The following is a 20,764-nucleotide window of genomic DNA, read 5'->3' on the forward strand; positions in this document are numbered from 1 at the left end:
TCCTATCAAGATATGGTTGATATTGCAGTTAATGTTGAACGAGTCGTATTACTTCGAGAAGCACAAAATGTTGGTGATAAAAGGAAAAATGATAATCAACACCATGGAGGAGCTAAAAGGCCAAACCAAGGAAACCATAATTATAGAAGAGACCAAGGTCATAATGATAGAGCAGCTCGTAGTATATGGTGTGCTAAGTGTGGAAAGAGAAACCATACTGAAAGTGAATGTCGTGCAGGAACGAAGACGTGTTATCGATGTGGAGGAAAAGATCATTTTGTCAGAGACTGCCCTAAACCACCTCCCACAGATACTGGAAGAGCAACCTCGACCAATCATGAACGAAACAACAACAATGCTAGGGTTAATCATGATCCACCACGACCACCAATATCTGGAAAAGCTTACATGATGAGAGCTGACAAGGAAGAAGAAGATGACGTCAACGCTGATACCATTTCAATTTAGTTCTTATGTACGTTTGAACCTAAGTTTCCTGTTTTAGATTTGAATCATGTCATAGATATTTTGTCAAGGACATGTTATGAAATGTTTAAGGATCATTAATGTCCTCAAAGAAGTTTATGAAAGAATTAATAAAGGCATGATTTTGTGGATATGAATTGTTTTAAGGAACTTTTATGTTTATGAATTATTTAAGGTTGATTGTTAGAGTACCGAAAGAGCATGAGTTTGTATTTAAGGTTGAACGATAGAGTAAACAGGAGTATGAGTTTATATTTCATAAATGGAAAATCATCACTTAACTCAAGGTTATTAAAGGTTCAAAGCATTTAAGTTATGACTTATGGATTATTTCCCCGCACCCTTCATAATGATTGTTTGTGGTTGTAAGTACCTAAGTGTATTTTCATATATGTTAAGGAAGCTAAGCTAGAATATTAAAAAGTTATACAAAAATATTATGTGATCGAGACCAAACATGATTTATGGTGAAAATATGAAATTGAGGTTACACATGGAGTTCTGAGGATTATACCAAAGGAAGTAATCAGGAATTAGTCAGTCAGTAAGGTTGATGGTGTTTTCAGTATACCTTTCCACATCATTTATAGGGATTGTTTTTGAAAGAATGCTTGATTATGTCCATAAAGAAAGCTAAGCGAGAGAATAAAGGTTATGCAAAATGTTAGGTGAAAAACATGATTAATGGTGATCGAAAAGATGAAACTAAGCTTACATAAAGTTTGGGGATCTTACCAATGTAAGTTATCGAGAATTAGTCTGTCTATGAGGTTGATGATATCAATGAATGTTATGAAGTTCGAAAAGAATTATGATTGAGGAATGCAATGGAGTGAAGAAAAGAAATCGACAAAATGACCTGTCTGCAAAACTAGGTAGTCTGAACTAAGTTTTCTGGGAGCTAGATTATTTCTTATAAAGGCACGCTTGATGGTTTAGCACTATCCGCCAAAATCCGAGGTTTATCGACTTAAGACAATAAGGATAAGTAGCGAATGTCGTACGTCTACGATATATTTCCTGTCACGTGAATGGACTCGAACCCCTGCAACGAACGTAGTCAACAAAGTTGTTTAACGCATAAGAAAAGATCGAAGGTCGGAATCAAAACGAATCGAATAACAAAAGTCAACGACAACATTCCTGCAACAAAGAGGCCAATAGCAAATGAAAGTGAAATGTCTCTAATTATTTTTCCATGAACGATATGATGTTATGAATGTTATGGTCAACCATGCTCGTGTGTTAGACCAAATGATTATGAATGTTATGGTTATGTTGAATATAAAAAAAAAAAAAAAAAAATTTAGTTTATGAATTATGTCCTTATGATATGGATTATGTTCATGCTGACATGGATTATATTTATGCTTATGATATGGATTATGTTTATGCTGACATGATTATATTGGTAATCTAATTGTTATACATGGAAGCCGTCTCCGATGGAAGTTCTCTTGAGCTCAGAGTACGAGATTGATATAATGAATGACTTTTACAAATTATTCAAGTATTGAAATTGGTTGATAAATATTTATTTTTACTACATATACATATATTTTCAGAATTATAATTTAATTTTCATTAAAAGTTACTATTTTCGGTAGAAAATATTTTCAAACAAGATATCACAAAGTAAAATGGGAGCCTAGTCTAAGCTAACAATTTGCCCCTTTTACGTTCTTTGCTCCTCGATCCTATTTTATGAAGTAAGTAGAGATACGAAAGATGATGGCAGAATGTAATTGACCTTAATGACGATTAAGGGTCGATATATAATTTTTCCCCTTTTGTATTCTTTACTCTTCGATTCTAGGTCTCGAGTTGAAGCGGAGTCCTAAAAGATGATGGCGGAATAAAGGCAAGACATTGTCAGAATTTAAATTGTGAAATCTTAGTTTTAAATAAAACATTATACTTTTATTCGAGCGTTTTCAATTTTCAACAATCATTTTATAAATCTAATTTTCAAGTTTCGAGGACGAAACTTTTTCTAAGGGGGTAAGAGTGTAATACCCCGAATTTTTAAAACTTGATTAATTATGCTTATTTATTTTTATTTAGCTTAAATTCGTTTTAAATCCAAATTTTTGAACTTTATGTTGATTAACGAAGTTTTTTTTTTATTTTATTTACGAGCTTAAGAAACCTTTTAAATTTATATTATATTTCTTAATATATAAGAGATTTAAATAATTTCAAAAATATTCTTATTAACGACAAATTTTATGTGAAAATTAAATTTATTTTATTAGCACTTGTTATTTTGGAAATTAATTTATTTTCATCCAATGTCCAAAAATAGCAATAAAAATTCTGTCAATTATTCTGATTTACCAAAACACCCTTTGACTCCCTGTAAACAACCTCAACCTTCTTTTCTCTTCTTCTCTGCGTGCAAACTTCAGCACCTGGCAGCCATGTTGCTTGCCATCTAAAACCCTTAGCCTTGCTGATTCACTCCCCTAAAATTTCTAGCTTCCATTACTCATCACTACTTTTTGTATTATCTTACATTTGTCATCTAAAAATTCTTCCAATTTGGATCATCAATCACGTACTTGATCAATGCCATTGCTATATATAGCTCCTAAACCTGTTCAAAATCTATCAAAACAATAAACATTTTAGTTTCAATTTTAATTCTTGATTTTAATTTCTAATTTGCATCTTAAATTAAATTCAAAAAAAAAAAAAAGAGAAAAAAAAGAAAAGAACCACTGACAACCACCAGCGACAACCGCTTCCACCACCACCACTACCACCTTGACTGTCGCAGACCCCACCAAAACCACCCAGCCGACCACCACTCCCGCAACCCTCTCCTTTCTCTCCTCCTCACTCGCATCTCCCCTGCCTCCCTCTCTCACCGCGCCCAGCTCCTCCCTCCTCCCGCAAACCACCGCCGCACAGCACCACTGTGCTGCTGCGCTGCGAAGCCCTCCTGTCGGCGCACCACCCACACCGGCCACTGGCCACCGGCCACCGCCTAACCGCCCAACCTTCTCTTCGTTTGGTCCCTGCCTTTTGCGTGCATTTGGTTTTCAGAAACCAAAGTTCTGTTAGGAACTTTTGGTTTTATTCCTTCAAGTCAGCCCACCCAACTTATAAAACTAGGCCCACTAATATTGAGTAAGTATCACTGCTTTTCTATATTGATTTTTGCTAATTTATGTTTTATAATAATAATTTTGGTTAAGTACTTTAACATTCTTATAAAGGAATTTTATAAATGACTCAATATCTACCAATTATTCTTTTTACATAAAGAAATTTATATATTTAAATTATTAGTTTTATTAAAATAGAATTACTAAGTCAATAATTATTATTTTATAAGATCTCGATTCTCGGAGCTCAGGAAGAACGAACCAACGAAAAGGCTTAGAAAATCGCGGAATTGAGGTAACGGTTATTGCTAGTACCCGCAATCCCTTCAAAATGTATTTATGTACGAATGATGTTATGAATGATTGATGTTTTATAACGATGTTTTATGATTTGCGGGATTACAAGTATGTTTTGATTGAATTGATTTACGATAATGCAGCTTTATGCAAAGTATTGATTTAATGACTTATTATTCCTGAAAGTAATGATTTTATGAAATAACGAGATTTAATGGTTTTATTGAACAACCCTGAATGAATGAGATTTTCCTGATTAATGTTCTATTAAAAGAAATGTAAACATGATAAATGAAAGTGTAAGAACTGGTCAAGTTCCCCTGATATGGAGCCCAGGCTCCCCCTGATAAGAAGCACTGGCTTCCCCTGATATGGAACCAAGGTTCCCCCTGATAAGAAGCACTGACTTCCCCTGATATGGAACCAAGGTTCCCCCTGAAATGAAGCACTGGCTTCCCCTGTTATGGAGCATTGACTCCCCCTGTTATGAAGCACTGGCTTCCCCTGTTCGTAGGAGACGTCCTACCATGTTTTCCTGTAAAGTCATGACGACCAGAATAAATACTGTTAAAAAGAAAAAGATTAATGAAATGACGTTCCTGAAATTAATGTTCCTGAAATGATGTTTTTTTTGAAATGATGCTTCTGAAATATTGATTTATTAAATGTTTTACTATATTCTATTCTCCCTGTTTATTAAATAAAATGAATTGAAATGATGTTACGATGCTAGGGTAACTTGTTACTGAGTCTTCGGCTCACCGTTTTGTTTTCCGTTTTAGGTACTGCTGGGGACCACGGAAACGAGTAGTGGCGAGGATTTCACTATTACCAAGTTCACCTAAGTTAATGTTAAGTTGTAACAAGTTTCAGTAAAGATTCGAGATTAAGTTATGTACTTTGATTAAGGAATTGAGAAGGATGATTATGTGAATTTTTGGAGTTTAATAGCTTATGATTGATAGTTGCCTTGTAATTCCCAAGAGGGAGTTACGGCGGGTAATGTCCCGACCGAATTAGGTTAATTCCGCTGCTAATTATGATTAAATAATTGAATTAGAGGTCGGGGCGTTACATTACTGGTTAGCAATGGAAGTGAGGAGAGAGAAAGGGTGAGTGAAAAAGATGAACTAGGATTTCAAATGACGTGGTTTTAGTTTGCATTTCAAATTCTTAACCTTAGGTTTATTTTTTTTTGGAAGATTTGGAATTGGGCCAAATGCAAATCCAAATTCTCGGGTTAGCCAAACAAGTCATTTGGCCCAATTGCAGAATTTCAAATGAAATGCAAGAATCCAAACAGGCCATTACTTAATTAGGGAAAAGTCGGATATAACAACGAAATATATTAGGGCGGGTATGGGTCTTGTTTGTCTTTTCCATATAGAAATTAATCTGATATTATAAAACCTGAAACTTGAGGGAGTGCTATAAGGGTGAAGAGAACAACGTACTCTTATCTATTTGGAGAGTCATTTTGTTGGCTCGATATGATCCTTTATGGGACAAAACTCGACCCAACCCGAACTATGATCAAATCCCTACTTATTACACCACTTAATCTTTATCCAAAAAAAAAACCCACAATTAATTAAGAAAAACACAATCAATTAATCAAAACAAAATTAATCAAAATAAAAATATTAATCGAGAGCCTAGATTATCTCCAAAATAAAACAAAATAAAATCAAGAGCCTAGATTACAAGTGGGCCCACAAAACACAATGACCACGTCAAGCACTTTGACGGTTTGACCCTTCCGTCCTGTCCATTTCATAATCCGTCACCCATTTTTCACCTGTACTATTTTATTTTCTCACACTTTATTGGTTCAAAATTCATCAATTTGCTCATATAAAGCCATAATAATTAATAAAAAAATAATATTATTTTCAAAATTAAAAAAAGTTTAGAAAACAAAAGCATGGTACTATTGATCTAGAAGGTCTCCAGGAAACTTCCCTATCTCCTCCATTAAGAAATATCACAGACATTTCACAAAAGACTCCATTTTGTTGTTCAAAAATCAACAACATTAATTTAAAGTTCAAATCTTTCTCTCTCCTCCCCAAATCCCTGCTGCCTTCTTGGTAAGTTTATTTAATTTATGAAGTATTTTATTTTATTTACTTCAATTTTTAATTTTGATTTGCAACTTTGCATATAATCAGTGATTAATTAAACTTCGAGTGAGTATTAATAACTGTACTTGTTGTACTACCGGCTTTAATTGCGGGTTTGATTTTAGTTTATAGTAATTGATTTTGATTTTGTTTTAGTATGTTTAATTATTTGTAGGTTTAATCAAGTAACTGTTTTTTTTTTGTTTAATTAATTATCTGGTGGGAACTTGGGAGGAATATATGTTTGTCTGAAATTAATTATGGGTATATTGGCTTCAATTCCATTATTAATTTTTTAATTTGAGCGTATTTTGGGGGGTCATTGTTACTTTCTAAATCCTGTAACTTCACATGGTATTGCTAGCTTATCACTGTTTGTGCATTTACAGAATGTGATTTGTGGTTTTGCAAAACTGGTTTTGTGGATAATGATCACTTTAGTGTTCTTTTTTGGGTTTGGTGTTGTGGAGAAGGATGCGGGAGTACGGAGCGGTGGAGGTGTTTGTACTTTATAGTTTGATTTAGAGTTTGTGGGGTTTAAAGTGTGTGCATCTTGGACCTCCTCAATAGTGTTTGTGTTGGCAGTTGGCATGCTCGGGATTGCGAAAAGGCGCATTGGCAGCGTTGATTTCATGTTTGCAATCTCCTTTTAAGAATTGTGCAATCTGCTTTGCACTTAGGGTTTAGCGTCTAGGGCCTTTATCGCCTTTGTGTGCGTTGCGTATGTTTAAACACCGGTCAAAGAAAAATGGTTGGATATTGGGAATTGGGCTCATAGGTTGATTGTACTGTATATGCTGTTATTTGAATGATTATTAACTGTTTAGATTTATTAGATTAATGCAAAGTGTGAACAAAATTCTGAGGTGTGATTTCTAATCTCAAGGTCATCTGTTTGTTTTGTTTCCAGAAATTGAAAGGAAACAGGAGATCTTAGTTCATGGAGCAAAAGTTTCCAAGTTAGGATCACAAGTGTAGTTGTTAATCTGGTTATATTGTAAACAGCTTAAAGGTGATGAAGTATAACCAGGAAAAAGTTGTCAGGTTAGATATTCCTCAGAAATGTTAATTAGATTTTCCTTGATTAAGTCTGGGTTCGTTTCACTTGAAAATCCCTTCATCAGAACTTACTTTTCTTAGAACACTTATTTGTAAGGTGGAAATAGCAAGGCCTAATTCTTACCTAATTGTGATGTGATCTCATGCTGATGATGCAAGTATGCAACTGTGCAAGCATTTGTGATTTTTGTTACCTTATATGACTTTGGATGTAACTCTGGAAGTTATCCAACTTGAATATGAACTTTGATTCCAAACATAGCCTTATAGCTAAATTATACGAAGTATATGTTACATGTCTTATACACAAGTTCCTCTCATTCTTTTTCACCTTGCCATTGTTCATCTTCTTTTTCACCCTAAATACACTCAAGGAAATTGATGTTTTCTCTTAGATTTCCCCTTTTGAATTTTGTTATCCTTTTTGTAGTCAAAGTTTGATATCTTTGACCATTAATTGTCAAAAGTACATTAATTTGTATATTAAACTTGTTGTAGTTGATTTATATTATCTAAAAACTATTTCATAAGTGGTGTGTGCTGTCTTAAAAACTATAGCAATATTAGTACGGATTACTCCCTCCGTCCCTTTTTTATTGCCATGTATTCCTTTTTGGGAGGTCCCCTTGAGTTTTCCACAGACCTTAAATGGAAAGTTTTACCACTTGCTCTCGTTCTATCTCTCTCCTCTTTGGTCCACTTTACCTACTCATGTGCACAATTACACCCAAGTCTCAGTAAATGGTAGTTTGCTTTATGGGGCAATCAGAAGGGGCGGAGGGAGTAATATATAAGGAGTAATACTAAGAGAATTTTTTTGTCAATGTTTGTTTTTGAAGTTTGTGAAAAGTTAAATGGGAGGTGTGAAGTTTATGACGAAACGGGAGAAGCTGAGTATTTTCTATTGAGTAGGGGAGAGGAAGGATGGTTACACTTTAACCATCTACTTGTTAGTTGTTATTGCGGGATTAATAATTCAAATCCGTCTATGTAACTTCGAGGCCGTTTCTTGACACTTTTTTTTCCGATGCAAGCTAGGAGCAAATTACCATAAATCAAACATGAGAGTTACAACAGATAAAAGGTTCAGGGAGGTCTCTCCTCTAATATTACATGCTCAATATAGTTAAGGGGCCTGATTCAGAACTACTTTAGCATAATTGGAGTTATCAAGTTTTCTACAAGTTTTTGCCAAAAGATCTGATACCCGATTTGTACTCCGTGCTCCATGTTGGACTATAATCAGGAAATTTTCATCCTTCACACACGATTCTTGCAATATGAGAGCTACTGCCTGCTTTGAATCAGAAGAAATAACAATGTTCTTCCAATCCCTTTCACAAATAATTTGTAACCCAACATAGATAGCCTTTAATTCACCTATCATAGCTTCTTGATGATACTTTTAAATTCTTAACTATGTGCTTCTTGATGATACTTCTCATGTTTTTGTTTTTTGTAAAAAATGTTACCCTATCTCTTGTTAAATTTATCTATGCAACTTAATAAGACACTTGTTTTTGTTTTCCAAATCATTTATGTTTGACTTTCACTCTCAGTTTAACTCATATATGGACAACTTGACTGTCTACTTCAGGTTTCAGGATTGGGTTCCTCAGAAAAGTGCTGATGGACAGTATTACATACATGACGATACTCGATTTGGCAGTATTAGAAGATCAATGGGCTCGGTATCAAATAGCTTCAAAAGAGGATGGGAATATTTTCCTTTAAGTTTTAAAAGAATTGGCAAATCTCTCAGTGCCAGTTCTTTAAGCGAGTCATGGCCTAAGAAGAAAGTGCTAGATCCACAAGGCGCTTTTCTTCAGAAATGGAATAAGATATTTGTATTATCCTGTTTTATTGCAGTCTCGGTAGATCCTTTATTTTTCTACATCCCCGTGATTAATGATGATAAAAAATGCCTGGATTTGGACCACAAGTTGGAGATCACTGCCAGCGTTTTACGCTCCTTTACTGATATCTTTTACTTGCTTCATATCATTTTCCAATTCCGTACCGGTTTTATTGCTCCTTCTTCTCGGGTATTTGGCAGAGGGGTTTTAGTAGAAGATGCAAAAGCAATTGCAAAGAGATATCTCTCCTCCTACTTTTGGATTGACATTCTCGCTGTGCTTCCCTTACCACAGGTTTGCAGGACTTTTCCTTATAACCAGCCATACATGTTATTTCACTAATATGGTAGCGTTTTTGAATGAATTGTAGTTCACCTGAAAATGTTTATGTTTTGATGATTGAGATTTCCACATCTTGCGAGTTGTGTGCTTTATACTCTACTTCCTGTTGTGAGTATATAGAACATTGTCCATTGATGGAGGTATCTTGTTTAGATGATGGATTTTCTTATGATATTAATGCCTCTATGATATTCTTGCTTAAGCTCCTTATTTGTCTTCCCATGCAATAATCTGTTAGTCATGGACTGTAGTATTTGTTGGAGAACATACCTTGTAGTGACTTGTAAAAGAAGACATTTCAAGCTGTTATTACTCCTTCAGCCCTAAATAATAGGCCACATTGATTGGGGGTCATTTTAAAAGATTTGAGTTTAAAGACTTTAAACTCCACAACTATCTTCAATATTTATATATATATTTTTTACATCTTTACCTTTACCTTTACAATTATATCTTTTTTAAAAAAATGTTTGTATGGCGGTTGTTAAGGGTAAAATGGAAAGTTAATGTTTACCTTACTAAATTTGAAAATGACCCCCTTTTTTATTTTGTGATATAAAACTTATTTAATTTGGTCGGTTTACGTTGTAAATTTACTATTATTTGCAGGTGGCAATCTTAATTATCATACCCAGATTGAGCGGCTTCAGATCAGCAAACACGAAAAACTTGTTAAAGTTTATTGTAGTCTTCCAGTATGTTCCAAGGATCCTTCGAGTTTTCCCATTATACAAGGAAGTTACTAGAACATCAGGCATCTTGACTGAAACAGCATGGGCTAGTGCTGCCTTTAATCTCTTGCTTTACATGCTTGCAAGTCATGTGAGTGATAGAAATTTTGCAATTAACTTCTGCTTCTTTCATTTTGTACTACCTGCATACTTTCTTAACTTGAGAAAATGAGAATGAAGTGGTATATGAATTTTGTGAATCCGAAATTGAAGTTTGTATTGAGGGTCCGTTTGGTAGGGCGTAAAACGTTTTCATGGAAAATGATTTTCCCCTTTTCAATCATTTTACGTTGTTTGGTGGGTAAGGGATGGAAAACAATTTTCCATGACTCCCTCAAAGGTGGAAAACCCTTTTCCATTTGAAAGGGAGGGAAACCACTTTTCCTTATTTCCTCCTTACCCCCCTCTCCTTTCTTCCCTTCAATCTTCACCATCTTCTCCCATTTTCCTTTAAGGTACCAAATAAAGGAAAACTAGTTTGGAATTGTGTTTTCCCTTGAAAAATGTTTTCCATGGAAAATCATTTTACGCCTTACCAAACGGAGCCTGAATGGTGTTCTGTCTTGCAAATGCAATTAACATTTTTGGTTGTATGTGTTGGATCACTCAAGTGACTTTTACTACGATAGTCTATGCCAAAGATCCTGTGAAAATTTCATATTAATTGTTGTTCATCTTTAACTTAGCGTTAGTAACTTGCCTCTTAATTTCACCACTTTTGATTTTTCCCGTGTTTTAAGATTTTGGATTGTCGACTATTACCACCAGACAGGGACGTATATTTATGCCTTGTTTTCCATCGTTGTGAGTTTTGAGGGTTTTTTTGAAACCAACAACTTTTTGGTAGTTTTAAGTTTTCAATAATAACATAACTGGTATTTATGGCTCGGTTTATGTTAATATAGAAGTTCTAATACAATTTGAACATGGCCTTCGAAGTTTTTTCTTTTTGACATCTATGTTTTCCAAATAGTTTTGGACTTGGTATAATCATGTAAATTTATGATGTATTTGTGTATGTCTCTTCTGGTTTGTATGGCTAATTTTCTATAGAAATGTTTCATGTTTCAGTTCTAATCCTCGATCTTTGTTGTATTTCATTAGGTAGCTGGAGCTTTTTGGTACTTATTTTCTATTGAACGGGAAACTACTTGCTGGAAAAGTGCTTGTAGAAAGCGTCCTCAGTGTGATTCTGGTGCTCTATATTGTGGCGTGAGTTCAGGAAATAACACTTATTTGAATGATCACTGCTCTATCGACCCTGATAATCCAGGGCCCTTTGATTTTGGAATGTTTCTTAACGCCCTTACATCCGGTGTAGTGGCGACAACAGATTTCCCAAAGAAATTCCTTTTCTGTTTCTGGTGGGGCTTACAAAATTTGAGGTTAGCAGTTTTTGTTTTTGTTTTTTGGGGGAGTTTATTTTCTTGATCTCCTTGCATCATGTAATCAAAGTTATCACTATGTGGCCATCTTCTAGATCTTGTTCTGATTCTTTCCTTGACTTGGCTCCTATGTTGAACCCTATATGGCTATATTAGGGACACACTTCTTTTCTACTTTTTTTTAAAAATAAATAAATTAAATTTATGTTCTTGGAAAGCTTTTATTTGAGTTTACTTAGTTTGTGCTTTTAATGGTGTAAGACTTGGTATACAATGTAGTCCTACGCTCCCAAGAGTCCCAACACCCCCTTCGACCAAAAAAATGGTTTTCCAATGTGGTTGGGGACGGGTAACAGTCACAATCTGGGATCATGCATCGTGGAAGTGTAGTTCTTGTAGTTTCACGTAAAGTTCGAATTTGACATCGGATCTTTTGTGTTATCATCCGTGTTGGCTGAACTTATTGAATTTCTTCTGGGCTATGTCAATGTTGTATTGGCTTTATTTGTATCAACCATGTTGAATGAGATATAGCAGTCCAATAACCTGGGAATATCAATTAGGCCAGCTGGAAAATCAATGTGTATCAGCCAATGCGTTTCATATTTGCTGATATTTAACTTCACAATGGTCAATGGATGCTTGAAGTGAATGTCCAAGAGAGGAATTGTAAAAAATTATTGAAAATGTGAAGCATAAAGTGTTTTCTTAATGGTAGATGACTAGAGTTGACATTTCACTTTTTTTGTTTGGCTTTTCGATGGACTAAATTAATTGGCTCATTGGGGTAGTGTCGACGTTTTGTACCTGTAAATCTACTATTTTTGGGATCCAAAGAGGGAAACATGACAATTTTTGGTAGCGGATTCATTTTTTAGGTTAAGCTGCACATCGATAAGTAGTAACTGTGGTGCAGATATAAGTTAAATACCCTTGAGTTGGGCTTCTCTCTTTCTTGCTTATGGAGTTATGATGTGATAGAAGAGTTTGTATTTCTAATATATGAGAGTATTATTATTTCCAAAGAAACGAATTTGTTTCGAGGATAAAATCTTGGCTATGCTGACACTTTGTTTGACATTTTCCACTTGCAGCTCACTTGGTCAAAACCTTCAAACGAGTACCTATATCTGGGAAAACTTGTTTGCCATTTTGATTGCCATTGCTGGTCTCGTGCTGTTTGCATTTCTTATTGGAAATATGCAGGTGGGTTTAAATATTTTCGTTATGTTGTACCAATTATATTGGAGAAGTAGATTCATTTACCAGGAGAGGGACTCAGATAATGACCTAGAAATACAGTCGACTTCAGAACTTCTCCAATGAAAGTGCTGAAGTGCATATGATCATGAAACACGGGAGGGAACCGTGTTACTGAGAGACAAGATGGCCGTGGGCCAGCCGTGCTTCGGGCCGAGCCCACTGGCCGTGAGCCTAAACAGGCCGGTCCTACACCAAGCCCACATTGTATCAGGCCGGGGAGGCCTAAACGGCTAAGCCTAATTTTACTGAATTTAGCGTGCTTTTTCGTGCCGGGTCGTGTCGTGTCTTGTTGTGCTTTTTAAAAAATATGGGACCTAGGCCCCGCCCACGACTTCGTGCTCGTGCCGGGATTTTTTCGTGCCCGTGCCGGTCTGGGCTTTTTCGTGCTGGGTCAGGTCGGGCCAGGCCGGCCCACAGCCATCTCAGAGGGAGGGAAGAAGGAATGACCTAATTAAATTATGGATATTGTTACGGTAGAAATCTTCTAAGAAAGTGTATTTGATCATGAGACATGTGCATGTTTTGACCACTTGCAGCTCACAAGAATCAAGATGTGTTTTTTTTAGTAATGCATATTGTTTCGTAATTTTTTTGCACATTTTGTCTTCAGAAATGTATTTATATTTCTCAGTGGTGTGATCACAGACGTATCTGCAATCTATAACAACACGACTGGAGGAAATGAGAGTGAAAAAACGAGATGCAGAGCAGTGGATGTCACACCGTCTTCTCCCTCAGGATTTAAGGGATAGGATCAGGCGTTATGAACAGTACAAGTGGCAAGAAACAAGAGGCGTGGATGAAGAGAGTTTAATCCAGAACCTTCCGAAGGATTTGAGGAGAGACATAAAGCGTCACCTTTGTTTGGATCTTGTTACAAGGGTGAGTATCCTCTTTTGCTCTTAGGGTATAGAATATGCATCATCAACTTAAAAGATGTCGAAACAAGTTATTGACCGGAAACAAGTTATTGACCGGAATAATCAAAGGAAATCAAATATTCTAACGAAAGGTTTTCTCGAGTATTTATAAAAGCATGTCAACTTACAGTCTTTTTTGTCAAGACTTATTTCTCAAATCTAGCTTCCAAATTCAGTTAGCTTTTTTAACGACCCTTCATTTTGCGGCCTTTTGTCCAACTATCCCCACATCCAGTGGCGGATCGTAGACACTTTTATGTGAGGATCGGTAGAAGACTTAAGTAATATAGTATCCCCACATCACATTTTCATCTATTTTTCCATTTTCAGGTGGTAAAAAACAAGTTTTAATTTTCGTAGGTGGTAAAATATAAATCTTAGTTTTTTAGGTGTTGAAAAAACAATATTTTTCGATTTTTTTAGGTGGTAAAAACAATTTTTCCTGTTAAATTATGACAAAACGGTAAGTGATCTCATATTTTGCTAATGTCTTCCTAGGTTCCAATGTTTGAGAAAATGGATGATCAGCTTCTAGACGCAATGTGCGACTTTCTGAAGCCAGTTCTCTACACGGAAGATAGCTACGTCATCCGAGAAGGAGACCCTGTAGACGCGATGGTCTTCGTGATGCGTGGCAAACTGCTAACCATAACCACAAACGGCGGCCGAACAGGGTTTCTCAATTCCGAATACTTAAAAGCCGGCGATTTCTGTGGCGAGGAACTCCTAACGTGGGCCCTAGACCCGAGCCCGTCATCTAACTTACCTCTCTCAACCCGAACGGTCCAAACCCTTACAGAAGTTGAAGCCTTTGCTTTAATGGCGGACGACTTGAAATTCGTGGCCTCACAATTCAGAAGACTTCACAGCAAGCAACTCCGGCATACTTTCCGGTTTTACTCCCAACAATGGCGGACATGGGCGGCTTGCTTTATACAGGCGGCATGGAGGCGATACCATAGGAAGAAGATGGAGCAGTCTCTCAAGGAAGAAGAGGATCGTTTACAAGACGCATTGGCACGGGAAGCCGGGACCTCGTCACCGAGTTTGGGTGCTACGATTTACGCGTCGAGGTTTGCTGCGAATGCACTTCGGGCTTTACGGAGAAACGGGGCCCGAAAGGCGAGGTTGCCGGAGAGAATATCGCCTATGTTACTTCAGAAACCGGCAGAGCCGGATTTTTCAGTCGAAGATCAGTAGGAAAAAAGAGAGGGAGTTGTAGCTTTGTAGGTTAAGATGTATAAATGGTGTATTAAGATGTTAGGATTGAGTAAAATTATTCTAACACATTGTTTGAAAACTCATCTGTGTATATTATAACTGTACATCTGTATTTTTTTTAATCTATGTGAATGTGTTGGTTAATTAGCAGCAAAGAAGGCTTCTGTCTGTAAATGATTGTGCTGAAACTGGATTATGGAACAAACTGTATCAATGACATACTGACACATTGTTTGAAAACTGGATTTTTCTAACACATTGTTTGAAAACTGACTGTAATTTTTCCCTCTATATACTCCATTCAATGACATACTGAAATAAATGATTGCAATAAAATATTGTGATTTATTCATTTCAACAAAAAAGTTACTACTTCGAGAAACCGTGCCCAAAAAGCACTAGTCAAATAAAAGGTTCAGGACATAATTCATTTGGTGTAAATCTAAAAACATATCAGATTAAGAAATTAACACATGTTAAAATAATTTACGAAGTGTTGCGTCTACGAATAATTTCTTAGGTTATGTTCGTTTCAACTTATTTCAACTTAGGCTTTGTTTTATGCAAGTTTTTTTGTCTGAAGTCTGAACTTGTATTATCTAAACTTATATTAACTTACTTTTTTTGAAAGAAACTTATTTTATCTGAACTAAACTTATGCTTATGTGAAAATGTCTTAAAAAAATTATTTTTGCTGAACTTATTTAAACATATTTTGTTGGAATAAGTCAACATAAGTCGAACAACATAAATCCTAATATGGTACAAAACAAATACAAATAAGTTCAAATAATAAAAAAAATTCAAATTCTTTGAACATTGCCGCATTGAAATCTTCAAACATACATGTTGTTACCAGTGAACAATGGATCATCAACATATAAACTCACTATAATAATAATATTATCACCATTTTTCTTCACGTAGACATCATGTTCGTACGGGCATTTGGTAAAACCATTTTGTATCAAATAACCATCAATGCGTGCATTCCATGCACGAGGAGCTTGCTTTAAACCATAAAGTGCCTTTTTCAAACAGAGCACTTTATCTTCTTGTCCCTCTATAATAAAACCTTCTGGTTGTTCTACGTAAACTTCTTATTCCATGATAGGCAATCCATAAACCATGTTCTTTGATTGCAAGAGTTTTAGTCCATTTAAATGCAAATGCCCAAAAAGTGTATGTCATTTCCTTGACTCATTTCCCATGACACCATAAAAGCACTTTTGTACCTCGGTGTTAAGTTGGAGCGGAAACATATGATTCTTTCTCATTTTCGATTGAGAAATAAGTCTTCTACCTTTGTCTTTGAGAAGAAGATTATTGTCCTCCATGTGTACAAGATATCCCTTTTCAAGAAGTTGTACATGTCCAATAATGAGTATATTACTCTTCATATTAGACACGTGATAAACATTCGAGATAAATTCTTCATTCCCATTCTTGAGAATAATTCGTATTTTTCCTTTACCTTCAACTTGTAGTTTAGATGAATCTCCCAAACTAACATTACCTTGTATCTTCTCATCAAGATCGATAACTAACTCTTTTCTTCCACACATATGGTTACTAGCTCCACAATAAAAAAAACCACATACCTTGTTGATTGCTAGGTTTTTCCTGTGCTAGTAACAATGTAGGCACATCCTCATTATTTTGCGAAGATTCAACAAAATTTAATCAATTTCCTTGATCCTTTTGTTTGCTCCAACAATCTGATGCATAATGCACATATTTTTGGCAATTATAACACTGAACATCTTTTGGTTTTCCGCGTTCATTAAAAATTTTCCTCCTCCATGGCCATAATTTTCTCATTATTATGGTTACGAGGTCGATAGTTTCCACAACCTCTAACACGTCCACAAAAATCGCCTCTTCGTTGGCTACCTCCTTGCTCATTTAAAGTCAGCTTTGATCCAAGTGCATGCTCTATCATAGCAGGGCCATCATTTTACCTAATTCTCTGTTCATGCACTTGAAGCGATCCAAGAAGCTCTTCTATTGACAATGTATCAATGTCTTTGGATTCTTCTATTGCAGGTAATACATGATTAAGTTTCTTATTGCATGATCGAAGTACTTTCCCAACGACCTTGTAATCTTCAATCTTTTCACCATTCTGCTTCTGCTTGTTAACATTTGTAAGCAAACAAGAAAAATAATATGAGATTGACTCATTATCTGTCATTTTGATTTCCTCAAATCACCTCGTAAAGCTTGTAACCTAATTTTAAGCACACGCTCGACCCCTTTGAAAACAATAACAAGAGTATACGATCCCCTGCTTGTTTGCTTGTAGTTGCATTTGAAATTTTGATAAATGTTTCTCGGTCTAACCCGGCATATATAAAAAAAATAAAGCCCTTTGGTCTTTTTTCTGAATTTCTTTTTAGGTGTATGAGGCTTTTATAATTTCCTCATCTGACAGTTCTTCAAAACCGTCGGTTACAACTTCCCACAAATCTTGAAAACCAAATAATGCTTTCATTTTAATACAACAATCTTCATATTGGTCTTTGGATAGTTGGGGTACTTGTGGCGGAACAAAGTTGGTAGACATTTTGAAAAAAAAAATAACCTCGCTCTGATACCAGATGTAAGAGTTATATAATTTACGAATTGCTAACTCAAATAATTTAAGGATTATTACGAAGGAGAAACAAATATGGGATACAATCCAGGATAACAAAAAAAATATACTTATCTCGTAAATATATATGTCTTTAAAATATAAAAGTTTTTCTCCTTTGTATCTCGTCTATTTTCTCTCTTAATTTTCTCCCCCACATATGATGAGAATCATTCTCAATATTAACCTATTAAAATTATATAAAATTCTAATATAAGTAACGTAGTACTTATAAAATTAAAGTTTGTGTCTTCATGTTGAGTATTTAGTTACGTGTCGTAGTATGTTTTTTCAGATTGTATCTTCTTCAACATTACTTCCAAGAATTATATTTATGTTTCCACCACATTAAAACCAGATGATTTAAACCAATTGAGGTTGGCATGAGTGGTCAAGGGCCTCTTGCTCCTTAATCAAGGTCTCGGGTTCGAGCCTTGGGAATGGAAAAAATCTCAACTGGGAGGGATGCTGCTCATCGAGGTACCCATGCAAACTCCCACGGGAGATTACCTCGTCGAAGGCGGTGGGAACTCCTCGTAGTAGAACCAAAAAAAAAAAAAACAGATGATTTAACTAAAACTAATATATAATCTGTGTACAAAATTATGATTAGTACGTACGAGACCAGAGCTAACAAGCAAGTTTTAAATCATGATTAGTACAAACCTAGCTACTTAGAAATTTGAATTTATCAAAACCAACCCCAATTAAGACCACCAATAAAAGACTTTCCTAATTATATAACGTCTACAAAAGACTTTTAGTATTTGTTTAGGATTGTGTTTCCCGTTTTTTTTTTTTTTTTTTTGAGGGAAGGATTTTGTTTCCTAATTATAAACGGCTACAAAACACTTTTAAGAAGTTGTATGTATTAGTTTAGGATTGTGTTTCCTTGTTCTAAACGCATTACGATATTACTCTTCTTGTATAAATATATTCTTTGCATGATTATTAATAATTAATCTCAAAGAATACAATCCTCTAATTAATATTTACAATCGATTATATTCTTGAAGGCTTGAAGCATCATATCAAATATGGCGTTCGTCAAGGCAAAGATTATCAACAGAGGAAGACGGAAGTTTGCATCAAAGTATGATAACATCGATGGGTGCTTACCGTCAGAGCTAACACTTGGAATCTTGCTTCGGTTACCGGCAAAATCATTGTCCAGATTCAAATCCGTATCCAAATCATGGAATTCCCTAATCTCTAGTCCCGATTTCACAAAATCTCATACACACAATTCAAACAACCGGATCTTAACCTTGCTATACTCTTCAGGTTATTCTTATGAGGTGCTTAATTCACTATCCCTTGGTAAAAAAAAAACAACCTACTAAACCCTAAGGTGTTAAAAGGAAACCCTTATTTCCATGACAATGAATCAAAAATTTGTACCCTTATTGGATCATGCGATGGCCTTATATGCATGTATTCGCGACTCAAACACTGTATCAACATCTTTAACCCTCTCACCAAAGAAACCATGAAAACTCCACTCCCGTACTCTAAAACCGTTCATTTTCTCAACATTGGAGAAGTTTCATGGTTCGGATTCGTTCCCTCTATCAATGACTACATGATTTGGTTAGTAGTTGGAAAACCAACACGAACCCTAAAAATCTATGTATACTCAATGAAGGATCTAATAGGGGGTTCCATTGGGGAAAGAATGCGGTTCTAATGAACGAGACATTGCATTGTTGGTTAGGGTCGTTGGGCAACGGCGAAGCCGACGAAGAGAATTTCATGGTTAAATATGTAACACCCCCGATTTACTAACTAGAAATAAATAAGAATAATATATACTTTATAAAAATTTGCGGAAGCTTACACCTAAATCGGAGGTATCACCGCCACACTTGATCACATTGTCAAGTGCTAAGGCTTACAAAACTCAAACTATTACAACTCGATTACTAGGTGGTCTATTTAAACTAAAAGTATTAAACGGTCATACAAGACTAAACGATAATATTGAGCTCCTTCAACTTGTAATTGCATCTTTCACGATCGATCTGCTCTAGTCAATCTTGACTGCTCACCATAGTGGACAAATTCCAAAAGGATCGTCGCAGAGCTGAGTAATCAACGCTTATTGAATAACCAGACATATAATAATAATAATAATAATAATAATAATAATAATAATAATAATAGTAATAATAATAATAATAAAAATAATAATAATCATAATAATAATTTAACAAACACATAAGTACAAATTGATAAACAATTCTTATAAAACTAGTACATATAACCATAAGTAACAAGGGTTTATTTTTAATTTTTTTTTTATAAGTTCACCATTTGAGTAATGTGGATCGAGTCCACCACCCAATAGTATATATTGAACTATTGGATGTAACCACCTGAGAGACGTGGATCGCGTCCACCACCCATTAGTATACATTAAACTATTGGATGTAACCACCAGAAAAATGTGAATCTAGTCCACCACCCAATAGTATTGGACTATTGGATGTAACCACCAAACAGGTCTTAGTCTTTAAGTGTGCACACCCCCCAGTGAGTGTTTTTAACTCAAAGGAGTAGAATAAGCCTAGGTCGTGCTAGTTAGCTCCGACAAAATATTAAGACACGTTGTGTCGTACCACCAATGTGTTCATCACCTTAGGGGATCCTGCCTAAGATGTCTTACCAACCAAGTGTATTACATTTTAGTGACTCTATTTTATTAGAGCGTTGACTTGAGCACACAATACTTACTAAATCACTATCCATATCATATAGCAGTTGTATAACCGTACATAATGACATTATTGTTGTCTCACTTATCTTAAATTGTCGGCTAGTGCTACATGAGACTCGCCATGAATTATACGAAAATCAAGAAAATTAGGACCTACTAAACATTATATTACTGCCAAACAAATCCACATGCACCGTGAGTAATTTCGTGAGATGGAAATTCTCTACTGCATGCATCTACTCAATAAAACTCAAAAAGTGTAAGTCAATGCCCATAATTACAGATTATAACAATAGTATGGGTCATCATGAACACTAGTGTTCCACCAATTTATTCAGGGACTATTTCGAGATTTATAGCTATTGTCATATTACTGAAAATATACTATACTTATTCATTTAGCTAACATCACATAGAACATTTGTTACATGTATACACATATTACACATTGTCACATCCAAATCATATTTTATAGGGTTTAGCAAAAAGGTGAACATAGTAACTTACCTCATTAAGCTAATCTCACAACTGCACACACGAGCACTAGAAGGTCTCCCGATCTACGTACTCTATAAACAACGTAAAATAGTCGATGCAATATACGTACTAGGTAGGTCAAA

The 20,764-nt window shown here is 35.3% G+C and overlaps 1 protein-coding gene across 1 annotated transcript; it reads left to right on the forward strand.

Moving 5' to 3' along the window:
• Positions 1 to 5,826: 5,826 nt before the first annotated feature.
• LOC110780242 (cyclic nucleotide-gated ion channel 1) lies at positions 5,827 to 14,951 on the forward strand. The gene is made up of 8 exons (XM_021984670.2): positions 5,827 to 5,983; positions 6,927 to 7,060; positions 8,673 to 9,225; positions 9,883 to 10,095; positions 11,109 to 11,389; positions 12,484 to 12,595; positions 13,298 to 13,534; positions 14,071 to 14,951. The coding sequence occupies exons 2-8, from the start codon at positions 7,032 to 7,034 to the stop codon at positions 14,770 to 14,772; spliced, it is 2,127 nt and encodes a 708-aa protein (XP_021840362.1). The 5' UTR covers positions 5,827 to 5,983; positions 6,927 to 7,031; the 3' UTR covers positions 14,773 to 14,951.
• Positions 14,952 to 20,764: the final 5,813 nt, after the last annotated feature.

Source organism: Spinacia oleracea, chromosome 3 (assembly GCF_020520425.1).
Source record: "Spinacia oleracea cultivar Varoflay chromosome 3, BTI_SOV_V1, whole genome shotgun sequence".
Lineage (NCBI taxonomy): Eukaryota > Viridiplantae > Streptophyta > Magnoliopsida > Caryophyllales > Amaranthaceae > Spinacia > Spinacia oleracea.